Source organism: Echinococcus granulosus, assembly GCF_000524195.1.
Source record: "Echinococcus granulosus chromosome Unknown EG_S00051, whole genome shotgun sequence".
Taxonomy (NCBI): Eukaryota; Metazoa; Platyhelminthes; class Cestoda; order Cyclophyllidea; family Taeniidae; genus Echinococcus; species Echinococcus granulosus.
The window spans coordinates 139084-151671 of record NW_020170431.1 but is presented as its reverse complement, the minus strand read 5'-3'; the positions used below and the strand labels follow the sequence as shown (position 1 = coordinate 151671).

Genomic DNA, 12588 nt, shown 5'->3' with positions numbered 1-12588 from the left:
GTCATAAATCAAAAGCGAGAGACAAAAATCCCCTATTCTTTCCCAAGCCTTTTACGATTCGAAAACGATCTAAGTTTGTGCGTGAATCCAGAACAGTTCCAAGAGTTGCTTTGCCAGGGTGGGTAAGACATCGAGGTAAGCACTTCTATCTGGCTGATTAAACGCCCGCACACAAAACCGCTGACCTAAGACGCGGTGAACTCGACCTCGAGTCCAGGAAGAACCATGAATACGGCAATCACCTTTTTTGCCAAATGGTGATTACATAAAAACCAAAATTGATTTAGTGCAAACGCCTACGATTTAGAAATTAGAAATCATCTTTATTCAGATAAAATATATAAAAAAATGAGTGCAATGCATCCAACGCCCACTTCTTCAATGTATCACAGCCAATTCATTGAATCGTGATTGATACGCCGTCGCGGCCTTCAAACAGTCTCTTCGGACGTTCTGAACTACCTCTACGAGCTAAAAAGGCAAAAAAATTCCACAAGCTTACTTAACTTTTCACATTCACATTTGGTGGTAAAAGGTGCTCTGTGATGTTGGAATAAACTGAGCCTTTGTAGAACAAGCACGAATTGAGATTAAAGCAAAAAAAAACGGAGTGAACAGAAGAGATGGTAAAACGTCCCCAGTACGTGATTAAGATCAAGGCGTACCATACGATCGTTGTCTTCCTCCACATCACCCGCCGCCTCGTCATAGTATTTGTACAGATCCTTGGAGACCCGCAGTGTGAGTGATTCGTAGTTATTTTGAATAATTTCAAACACCTATAAAGTCAAATAGAAGACCTATTATTTGCCGAATTTTGCCTGTTTTGTGTGATATCAGAGGAATGGAGAGAGGACAAACCTGCGCTTCAGTCAATGAGGTAATGCTACTTTTGGCAACGTAGGCAGAAATCTTGTCATTGAAATGCTTCACAATGACCCTGCGCAATTAACCAAAGTCAGTAAATTTTGATAGCTAGTAATTACAAATAAGGCGCTATGTGGTACAATGAAAAACAATAAAAACAGCAAGACTGTGAACGAACTTTAAATTTTGCGCAGATTCACGAAGATCCCTGGCTGAGGATTTCCAGTCGCTTTTGGGTGAACAGGAGTGTTGATCGACTGCAAAAGTTTCACAAAGAAAAAAACAATTAGAAGAAAATTCCGGATTTTATGAAGCAATTGGTTGATTGCCCAGTCGCCATCATTTTGTGGGGTTCAGCCCACGGTCTGTAGCAACCCAATCCCTCCGTAGACCTTCCAATTCGGCGTTGAGGACGTCCGCGATCCCAGTAAACGCTCCCAATTCGATTCTCGAGGATTCCGGAACGTCTCAATCCCGACTTTAAATGTGTTGATAATCACTATAAAGTCGAGACTAATCAAGACACCGCGAGTAGGCTGGAAGGGAATCACTTCACGCCCTCGGTAGTCAGCCAGCAGTCACGAACACGCAAATGTCATATCTCCGACCTACTCATACACATCGGCAAATAAAGACGCCCATTTTGGGGCGTCTATGTCGCCTGATTATCCCGGTCCAAGAACCCAAAAGGGTTCAAGCTCACACACCTAAAAACCGGTGTAATAACAAAATTGGCAGGAAATTCGGTGCTGCAGCAGTATCAAAGCCGTTTGCATTTTAGAGACAATGAAAACAGAGAAAAAGCCCGTGAAGTTCACGAGATCAAAAACCATGTTTCCTTAATATAAGTTAATAAGTCCCACCAACTAGCCTTTTCGTGAAACTCTATTACTAAATCACCAGCGATTTAAAGTGTTGATAATAAAGCCTTTTGAGATATTGACACTGAAGCACTGACAGCAGCCGTGGGAAAATAAAAAGTGCGTCAACTGTACTTCAAAAAGACCACATGCCTTACTTTAGTCGTTCAAGAGTTCTACGTCGACAGTTTGTTAACTGGCTCCAGTCGAAAGTGGCTGTGGGAAAAGAACTGCTGGCGGCATTGCTTAAAAATTGAACGATGATGAAAGCAGCGCATTGTGACGCTTTTGATACTTGTTGATCGACAAATTCAAAGAAGGTGTTCCAACAATAGCTTTCACATTGGCTACCACCACCATGTGTGTGTGTACGTGCACGAAACCTCGATTTGCTTATATAAGCCCGCACGTCACACATATGTGACGTGTTTCCTCAAAGGGAAATAATTCCAGCAGAAAAATGTACAAGAGAAAACAATTAATCGTGACAATTGTGGTGGTAGATTGTCTACAGAGATTCCGTTTTTAGTCATTTTATTTAAATTAAACCAGCATTTTCGGAACTGTTTGATCACTCACCAAATTGGATCAGTCGCTCCACCACATCCTTCATGCGAATCAGTTCATAGTAGAGATCGTCGTAGGTGTTCGGATCCGGCAGAAAGCAGTCTCCAAAGGTGATGAAGAAGTTAAATATGCCCACAATCTGAAATTTACAGGGAAAACCTACTAAAACAGTAAATAGCAGTAGGAAAACAGAAGAGCACAAAGACACACCTTCAGGAGAGTGGTAAAGGTCTCCCCACAGACGCACGGACCGTCTGGCTTGATGACATACCGCATAAGGTCGAAGAGAGCTAGGAGAAATTGTAAATAATGAAGCTGTTGAACCCACCTTTCCATAACTGCCTCCAATCATAGTTTAACCGAAGACCGTGCTCTTTTTGATGCGAAAGTAGGTGGTAGCAAATGTTCAAACATTGTCTAAGTTAAAAAAGAGGATCATAACGACTGTTTACATCCGTTGCCTACCCATGAATTTCAAAAGGGAAGGACTTCATCAGGTGTGTGCAGAAAAATTCGACCAGAAGATCTAAAATGAGTAAAAATAAATGGATACTAGGATGGACTTAAACAGGCAGATGTGCATTTACTTCCACAGTAAACTAGCACACCATGATGTTTGGGGAATGGGAGCTACTCAGCTTCAATTTCATATCAAGCGCTACTTTCACACTCAGATGGTCAGAATTAAGCGCCATCTTTTCATAAACTCTGATCTGCTAGAACTTTGCAGTCAATTGATGGTCCACTGGCCACATTTCCCAAGCCGCTCCAAAGTAAGGACGACGCCATGGAATTAAAGGATCAAAGTAACCGATTGGTGGATAGTTCAGATGAGTGGAGAGAGGAGGGAGAAGGAGCATACCCAAAAGAACAGCAGCCATGGTGTTATTGGAACTGCGATCGAGAAGAGCAATACCAGATTTGCGATGTCGAAGAGGCTAAAATAATTAAATAGAAAAAAGAAACTCCAAGAATGAGCGGTCAAAAATTGCCGGGAATGGAACGATGGGGACGTGGTGGCGGGATCGCACCTACTACAGCGTCTTCAGACCTTTTAATCTTCAAGAATTTCCCATAAGTCATAAAAAATACGGCCAAGTCCCAAAACTCGGCAGCAAAGAATACTGAATCCTAATATGTTCTACTAGGCACCGACGCAACAAATCCAACTTTTCGTTGAAGCCTTCCTCACATTAAGTATGTCTGGTGAAGCATAAATTCGAAGTGGCATTTCATAACTCACCGCTCTGTGCAGCTGGATGGTAAAGTGAATGTTGTATTCGTGCAGAAAACGGCAGACGGACAGGTTCTAGGAGGAAGTAAAAAGGAGTAGCCGGCAGAAGAGAGAAGCAAATTGGTGAGAAAATGTGAAGCCTTTACCATGGTCGCATGGGACATGATTTTGAAGCAGAGACTACACGTACTCAGGCCCTCAGAATCTATAAAATGAGGAAAAAAGCGTGCACTGAAGTAACGAATCAGGAGGTGAGGTAATAACAAGAGCTTAAGAAAAGCGGATCGTGGTAACGAAGACGTTGCTCAGTGACTATGGGCAGTGGCCTTTAATGAATGCGCAGGGACTATGATGAAGAAGTATCAGGGGCAGGATTAGGAGTTAACCGTCCCTACAAGTTCTCCCAACCATTGAGATTTACTTAGTAGCAGGAGGTAGAGCAAAAGACAAAGGCTTGGAGGGGGGGGTTAAGGTCTTTTCATCTACTTATTTCAAAATTAAGTAGCATCGCCTCGAGTTTTGTTCAACCCTGAAATAACCTTCTGATAACATCAACACGAAATTCTATCCGGTGAACAAAGATGTTATCGCTGTTTTTAATTCATCGTAACTTGCAGTGCCACCGTTCATGTCCATTATAAAGGGAAGTCATACGTCCACCTATCAACCGCCATCAAAAATGGCGTGTGAGCTAGAACCCAACGACTGTGATTCAAGCTCGTCCCCCTAACAGATCAAGTTGAAATCAGTTCCAAAGTTGCGAGAAACGCTAGCCTATCGTCAATTTTGTAGGAAAGTGTTTGGAGGGGAGCACGATACACGTTAAGGGAATGTACCGTCCAGAAACAGTTATAAAACATGGCTTTTAATGATGAAAGATCCACCAATTCTTATTGATGCCAAAACATGCAATGCCACTGTTTGAAATGAATGAGAGCTAACACGCCAAGACAGTAAGTGTTGCATCAAGTCACACGTCAGCCAGAAAGGTCGTGAAAGCCTGGCAAGTAGGTGTCACACACATACCAGGGGTCAATAGATAACAACAAGGCAACAACAGCTTGCTTGTCAACTGACTGACCTGTGATGTGAATGACATTCGTGCTGGAAGCGTCGTTGAGTGAAGGAACACATCATTGCCCGGTTATCCCCAAATGCCTTAAGTTACTACACAATCCACGCTTCTAGGTCTCCAAAAGATAAAAAAAGGATGCCTCCCAAGGTTGTGATGTGGAAAGAAGTAGGAACTAACTATTTCAACGAATGAGCTCTTTTTTATTGCTCTAAAATCACACAATCTTGTTTTGGTCGCAAAGTTTACGACGGACTACCACTTCCACACATTCATACTCATCTAAGGCTTCTTCAGACAGTCCAAAGAGTTCACTTGGAGATGAAACTTAACTCCAGCTACGATCTGGTTGGTCTATGACCTCTTAATTAGATTTTGCCTAACTTTCTAGCTTGTAGTTTACCAGGATTTGGTAACAGCAAAATCCCCCTTCACCAATGCCGTCGTTTAGGGTGAACTAAAGATGTCGTCTGTCAGAGCCCGAGAAAACGACCAAAAACGGATTGGCTTATGATAACCGAGCTTCGCCGTCTTCTCCATCACATCCTCAGCCACCCGCTTTGGGGCCCCCAGTGAATTCAGGATGCGTAGAAGTTAGCTATTTATTCCAGAAAATCAACATCGCAATGGATTATAGGCGCCTGAGTTTAGGTTCCTGCCTTTTTCAGTTGCTGAAGCACCCACTTTACGTAAACCCAGGTGGATCTAACACTCACATTAAGCTTTAACTCAACCTCCTCAGAGGGTTGGGCATCCAACATACCGATTCGAACATCTTTGAACTTTTCAATACATAGGCCACTTCAGAAGAGACACGTTTGTCCTCGTATGGAGAATACATTCGAAATTTCGTAGACACATGGTTCCAAGACACCTTTTTCATCAAATGCCTGATGCGTAATGGCACATTTTCAGCCACTTTTACCTAAGGAAGACAGTTCTTACCATTTTTAGTACCGAAATGGCATTTTAAAATAATTATTAAAGCGCGGAAAGGAGAGGTAAATGCTTGACCTCATGCTTCTTCTTTATTTGCTGAAAAAACCTACTGAACATAAGACGGTTACGAGGCAAAAACAATTTGTCATAACACCTACGATCTTCCATTTTCGAGAACCAAATCCAGAGTTCTGCCTTCATTTCCAGTGATTACGGACGTAGGCAGACAAGAAAAACCTTCCGCATTCGCAGCAGCAGTACAACCTCTGCTTAACTCCATAATCTACTTTCAGGAAGAACCCTATCACAGCACTTTATTAGCGGTTGAAATCTGCAATCGTCTTCACTCCAGCGTGGCAAATCACACTTGAACAAAAAGGCCTCCACCTTGACGACAAGGAGTAATCACACGTCACGCAACTAAATCGCCTTTTAGATGCATAAACATACACAAAATTACTGGATTAGAGAAGAATGTTGTTTCCCTTGATGATAAAAATGTCGTAAATCGTTTTGCAATAGAAAGAGGTTATTATTAATTGCACGTGCTATACATTCTTCATGGGTTTCACTTCTACCCTAGCGGCATCACCAAGCACCTGCACCTACAGCTTTCTAACAGTTGGCCTTCCTTGCGAATGAGACTTGTTAAGACTTCAGGGAGGGCTTGGGAGCATCACATTCGTCGCAGCGACAAACAGCTTCGACCCGAAAAGACAACTGCCCTGAATTTCCAATTTTAGCATCACAGAAGTCATCTGCGCAGATCAACCACGGAGGAGTTGTTAAAGCAGTATCCAGCCATGGTAACTATCCTAATCTAGTGTTTTGTAAGAAGAGAATGTTCAACAGAAGCAACACTAGACAGGATTGACTTTAAAACTCCAATTATGCAGCTGCCTACAGCACTTATAGGGAATTTTATGTGTTAAGTAAACGGAAGACACCTGCTTCACGTCACTCCACTTAGATGGTTGGACGGGATTTAATTGATAACAGGATGGAAAGGAGAAATAGATACAGGATAGTTGCCTCGAGAAACCTCTCAAAATTATGTGTTTTGTTCAACAGCTGGGCTCTTAGGCCAAGGTTCCGACAAATATCAAGTGGTGCATGAAGTGGACCCATTATGGAGTGTTAGCCAGCCTTGAGTAGTGCGAAGCCAATGCATTTCAAGAAGAGAATGGAAGTTCGGATACAGTAGAATTAACGGAACCAAACACTGATGAAGGGAGTAAAAGTCTTTTTGGTTCCACGAAAAAATTAATGGCCACTGCTCCTGATGTTTTAAACAGAAGTGGCCAAGGAGAGCGCTGTGGATAACGTCCAGAAGAAGGGAAGACAAGTGGTGATTTACCGTCTAGTCAACTGTACATTTAACCATGGGTGCCCCCTAGTCCCCAAGATTTGTATTTCAGCTTTAGTGACGCGGCTTTGTCGTTGTCTAGTTTAGTGCCGGGCCTTTCCTAACAATGCTATGGGTTAGTACGACTTCAGGAAAGATTCGGTACACCACAATTCAATCAATTTATTACAAAATCAAGTAGAGACATGGTTGAATGGAAAATTGACAAAAGCTATCAAACGATAATGCATAATTAGGGAGGAAAAAATGTTAACTTTTATCGAATTAATGGTTAGGTCTGACATAGTTTAACGTCATCTTTGATACAGAGTTGCCAATCAGCTTAGATCTGCACTTGGACTAAAAACGACTCATCCAAGGAATATCCATTTGTAAACAACTTAACTACGGTGTCTCGATTATAATTACAAACGAATAAGTGGAACTCTTTTCAATTCACTTGTATCAACGGTAATTAATTAATGCAAAAGAGCATACCCCCCCGTATGCCCTGCATAACCACCGAGGCATATTCAATCAGATCAGCCATCAGATTGCGCGGATCTACAGTCGGTTGATACGGCGCGTGATTCTCATTTGTCCAATCCACATCGCCGATATCCATCACTTTTCCGCGCGAAGAACCTGTAGGGAGGGGGGACGTAGACATGAGACAATGCCTGCCTAGTGGACTAGTGAGCACCACCCTACCTCTATCAAACCTCATCACATTGTGTTGGTGCGCATCGGTGTGGGTGTGGGAGCAGTAGAAGAGAGAGGGAAAACGCGGATTGTGCAGAATGATCACGTAGAGACACAGTAGCAGTCCGTCATGCATGCTGAAATTGAAGGGCACCATGCCCCTGAAAAGTCTCTTAAGTAGCACGGAGTAATGGAGGGCTAGGTGGATCAAGGCCGAAAACTGACTTGACTGGTTTATTTTGGAAGTGCATAATAGATTAGTATTTTGTAATACTTCACAAAGGAAAAAGGGCTTAAAATCTCCGGTTGCAAAAGTGGACAATGGAAGTGCTCTACAGGGGGGCCGACTCAGCTCATTTGGCGCAAAACTGTTTTGTAAACAAGAAACGTTCTCAAATCTTTGCAGAACTTATAAATAATGACGTAAAGATGTACCTGAAGTCCTGTCTCTGTCCTTCGATTTTACGTCCACCAAGCTGAATCCATGAGAAAGAAAAAGAACAGGGAAGTTAGAGTTAGTAGTAAGTGTTACTGCACTCAAATTGGATTAACAAAGTACCCGAAATACAAATATCATTTATTTCCACAATCGACAAATATAAAAACTGCTTCGTCTGAACTACAGCAACAAATCGAGGTGTGGATTAACCCGATAGATAATTTTTCCCAGTTTACTGCATCGTCTTCGTGAAGTAAGTCATGCTGGACGAAAACGTCTATGGCAAAATAATAAGCCGTAATTTTACCAACTACTTTTGTAATCACTAAAAGACAAAAATAAGGTTGTGGGTAAATCGTTAAAACAAATCGACACTTGAGCCCAATGAAACAAACATCACAGCTTTGGAGAAAGCATGGCAAGCAGAGGCTAAGAAGCAAAGGACCGGGACCGGAATGAAAAGCCTCAAAAACTAGTCACAAGACCCACAACGCTTAAGAGTTCTACCAGAGAACAAAAGTTGGTGAAACAACAATCGCGACTAAGTAAAATTCCCACTCCAAAAAACAGATTATCACCTCTGACGTTACGACAGTCGCCCAAACGCAATTGGACGTTGATCATGAACCTTATCACACATTCAGAGGACTCAGAACAGTGCAAAGCACTTTAAAATAAGTAGATGCCTTCGACAATACGTTCTAAACGAATTAACGGAATAATGCAACATGAGAAATGCTACAAAAAAGCGCGGTAACCGATGCAAGTCAATCATGACACCTCTATTCGTAATCCGAGGGCGGTTTCAGACGACCCGGCTCCCCAACACAACAACTGGAAGTGTCGAGAATGAGATTCAAAGCAGGGTGCGGACAACCCGAATTTAATGATTTACACTTCAAGAGTGGAGGACAACAAAAAGCGAACACCACAACACCAACACCAAATGGACACAACTTTAATCCGGCCATCCTCGATTCTGTACTCCCCGTTTTTCGGTTAGTTGTAAATAAACTATTTACACTATACAGAGTCCAAGTAGTTCAACTCCACGCTTCACCCTATTCCTGACTTTTACCGTTTCGGACCCCAAAAAACTCAAAGTAAACAGACATAGAGAGGAACACGGATACCGTTTTATGGAACGCCGTCCAAGGCCTTTTGATTAGACATAAGTCAACTAATCTCACTACTATTATTTAGTTGTCTCTTGAATGCACCTACACTACTTCCTGGTGAATCATTGAACAGTGATGACCTCTTTTGCAGCTCATTTGGCATCAGGGATTGGAAAGAATTTTGAACATCGCAGACCCAAATGCTGCAATGCGCAAAAGTGACATCATCGAGACTTGTACCACCGAAGTGACCGATTAAACTCCTGCCCCGAGGCTAAACAAAGTGCAATTGTCCTCACAAAGAGAAAACGCCATACCTATCTGGCTGTTTTAAATAGGTTTCGTGCCACAAATTGATAAAGACCACATCACAAGATTGTAATCTCGAAATCAAAATATATGCATACATATTAAAAAAGAGAACGATTTTACCTTAATCCGACAGGAAAACAAGTTCCTTGATTACTTCGGTTGAAACAAACTTACCATATTTGAAAGTGAAGGGAAAATGCCACTGGAGGGATGAACATATTCGTTGTATTTCCTAGAACAAAATCCGTGAAAGAGCCTTCTTGTACAAAGTTCCTCTTCATGAACACTGAGGGCACGTAACGACAGGAAAACATACCTCGTGGACTCCGAGAGGGCAAATGAGATCACCGCAGATATGCTCTGATGGAATATTATTAGGCATAAAGTCAGCTTACATTTAGGAGGATTTCATCCTTCACTTGAGCAATTTTCATCAGAAAAGGGTTGTTCACCTACATGGAGAGGACGAAAAAAGATGAAATACGATGGGATCTAACACGTTCGCTATTGAGATCTTAGAGACAGGTCAACTACCACAATCCAGACGTTTTGCTGTTCTACCAAGATACAATCTTTTTTCCAGACAGTTCCTTCTCAGCGTAATTCAGATTCGGGTAAGAACAGCGGAGCGTCACATATAACGCCAGTAGCAAGAGTGTTAAGAGGATTTGAGAAGACACACCTCCTTCCACTGAAATTGGGAGACGAGTCCGAGGAGACGACAAGCACCAAAGCCAAAGCGGTGTCGTAGAACGGAATCACTGATAAGTGTGCCGAGGAGTTCGAAGAGGCTTTCGTCCATTAACCACTCGAAAAACGGGTTTTCATGTACGTGATTCAGTAGCTAAGAGAACAGTTAAGGTAGGGCAACATGACGTTAGAGGGGTTCAGAGTGTGCTTAGACAAATCTAATGCAATTGAAACCAAATGGCACGAGCAATGGTGAACAAACCTACTAAAGAATGATGTTTTTTCAACTTCTGGGACGTCTTGAGGACATAAAAAGATGCAGTTATGTGGCTACTAGCAACGCGAACAAGCCTGGTCACGCTTATAATGTTTTAAGTTATGCAAAAAATGTAAAAAGCAAATGGACTAAGAGAATAAAGGCAACGCATATTTTTATTCGGACGACAAAAATCACTCAAATAAAGCGATGCCTTTAATAAACGGCGCAAGAGTAAACCAATTTAGCTAATTTTGTAATAAAAGGGGGAGAAATACCGTATTAAACCATGTCTTCATTCCGAAAATGAGTTAGGAAATGCAGTTAAGTTTTCATAATTTCATTCCTAGAAAATGTATGCTGTTGACTCTAAGTTGGTCACAAAAGACAGAATAAGATGCATCAAATAAACATCAGTGAATGGTTAAAATAATTGTGTTTAAGTAACACAAGTCCCAAAGGGCACTATAGAGATAACATAACTAGCAAAGCGGGAAACATGAGAATAGTTTGAAGGCACAACTTTCGGCACTATTTAAAACACCGGACTGGCATTACTTACCACACAACGAATGGTTAGAGAGTTTATTACAAGTTCTTGCAATAACGGCGGCCAGTCATTCACGAAGCTAGCTGTACAGAGCTTCATGTATTCCTAAAAATCAAATATTTGTCAACCATAATGGAACTTGCAAGAAAACAAATAATTTACAACTAAGAAGCTTCATCCAGTCCACTAGACACCAAAAAAGGGACGTATTTATTTACAGCGATTATGGCATCAAAAGTGGACCTACAACTTTGGCGGGCACTAAGCATTCAGTGGGAACCAGCAGTTTGAGCCTGTCTTCTGATAAGAGAGTTATATTTTTGGACTGAAAAGTACCCAGTAGGAGGCAGTCTGACGTTTGAAGGGCATTGGCAATGCGCAGCCAATGAGAGGTATTCAAAGCCTTTTGTAGACATTCGCCATATAATCGACTTAAGTGAGGCTTAAAAGAAAGTAATTCTTTGTAGAAAAGAGACGACCAAGACAGTGTTCCATGATGAGGCACATATGAACAAGTTTTGATTGAGGCGAGTATCAACACATGCTTATCAAATGTCATGGAAAAGTAAACTGAAATAGGATTCATGGAATCAAAAGCTATCGGTAAATATGCCAACTAAAAAACTGTATGCTATTAGTGGACTTGAATCAAGCTAACCTTTAAATTAGTAATATGCTCCTGTGGGACTTTATCAAAATACGAAAGTAGCACTTTGATGTTCACTCTGAGGAGAAAGAATTCATCCCAAAATTCTGCTCTTCCGGAGGTAATATCCTGCCCCTGGGGAAATGAATTTGATGATGAATGAAAGAAACATACAGCGAATAGCTTTTCGTATACCTGAACGACTTTCTCCTTTAGCACCGACCTTTGCATTCGTCAATGACTGCAGTCTATTAATAATTAAGAAAAGTCATTCCAACACTTATCGCTGAAAATGTTAGAGGCGTGTTGTGCGCATTGGTAACCGAAGTAGAACAAACTGCTTTAGATATTAAACAATTTATTAACAGCATTATCCTAAAATAAAATCGGCAATTGAACAACAAGGCATTCACTCCACTATACACACGGACCTAAGCGAAGGGGATACGTGAAGGTCAAGATCAGTTAGGATAAAGACAAAGGTGACTGTAAAAGACCATTTCTCACAATAGAACTGTCGATAATTATCAGCAGCAAAGTCCTTATATAGAATCCGTTGTGGTTTTGGTATTAGATGGGAGCTTTATGCAGACAGGCCCAAAAACACACAGATACAACCAGTACAATAAAAACTGCATGCGCCTAGACTATCAAAAAAAAATTAAAAATCCTGAAGCAAAAAGAGGTCACCTGTGTTATAAATTTCTACCAGGCCAATAAGTAGCAGATGCAGCTGAAAACCACACACACCCATCAAAAATGTTGGGGTAATACGATAGTGGTTTATCCTCGGCATTGGTGAGGCGCGACTTTTGTACTTCGAATTAGCCCCCTTGTAACCGGCTGGGTGGACTGGCCTTTTGGGCCATGCCAATAGCCCGGACACCTTCTCCGCGCTGAATACATGTATTCTGCTCGAGTATTTCATCTTCTCTTGACTTCAGGGAGTCTCAGGGCGCTAAAGTTAGCCTTACTAGTTTAGCAGTTTATA

General features: G+C 41.7%; 1 protein-coding gene across 1 annotated transcript; it reads right to left on the bottom strand. All coding sequences in view use genetic code 11, as the record gives it.

The window, feature by feature from the left end:
* Nucleotides 1–378: 378 nt before the first annotated feature.
* On the bottom strand, nucleotides 379–11828 carry EGR_06118 (hypothetical protein; the record flags this gene model as incomplete). The annotated part of the gene is made up of 21 exons (XM_024495367.1): nucleotides 379–471; nucleotides 666–779; nucleotides 862–940; nucleotides 1046–1124; nucleotides 2307–2433; nucleotides 2505–2584; nucleotides 2623–2711; nucleotides 2760–2820; nucleotides 3157–3232; nucleotides 3538–3603; nucleotides 3675–3733; nucleotides 7383–7529; nucleotides 7596–7723; nucleotides 8022–8062; nucleotides 9630–9687; nucleotides 9772–9815; nucleotides 9851–9907; nucleotides 10138–10299; nucleotides 11199–11393; nucleotides 11610–11732; nucleotides 11772–11828. The coding sequence occupies 21 exons, from the start codon at nucleotides 11826–11828 to the stop codon at nucleotides 379–381; spliced, it is 1935 nt and encodes a 644-aa protein (XP_024350198.1).
* Between the last annotated feature and the right edge of the window lie 760 nt (nucleotides 11829–12588).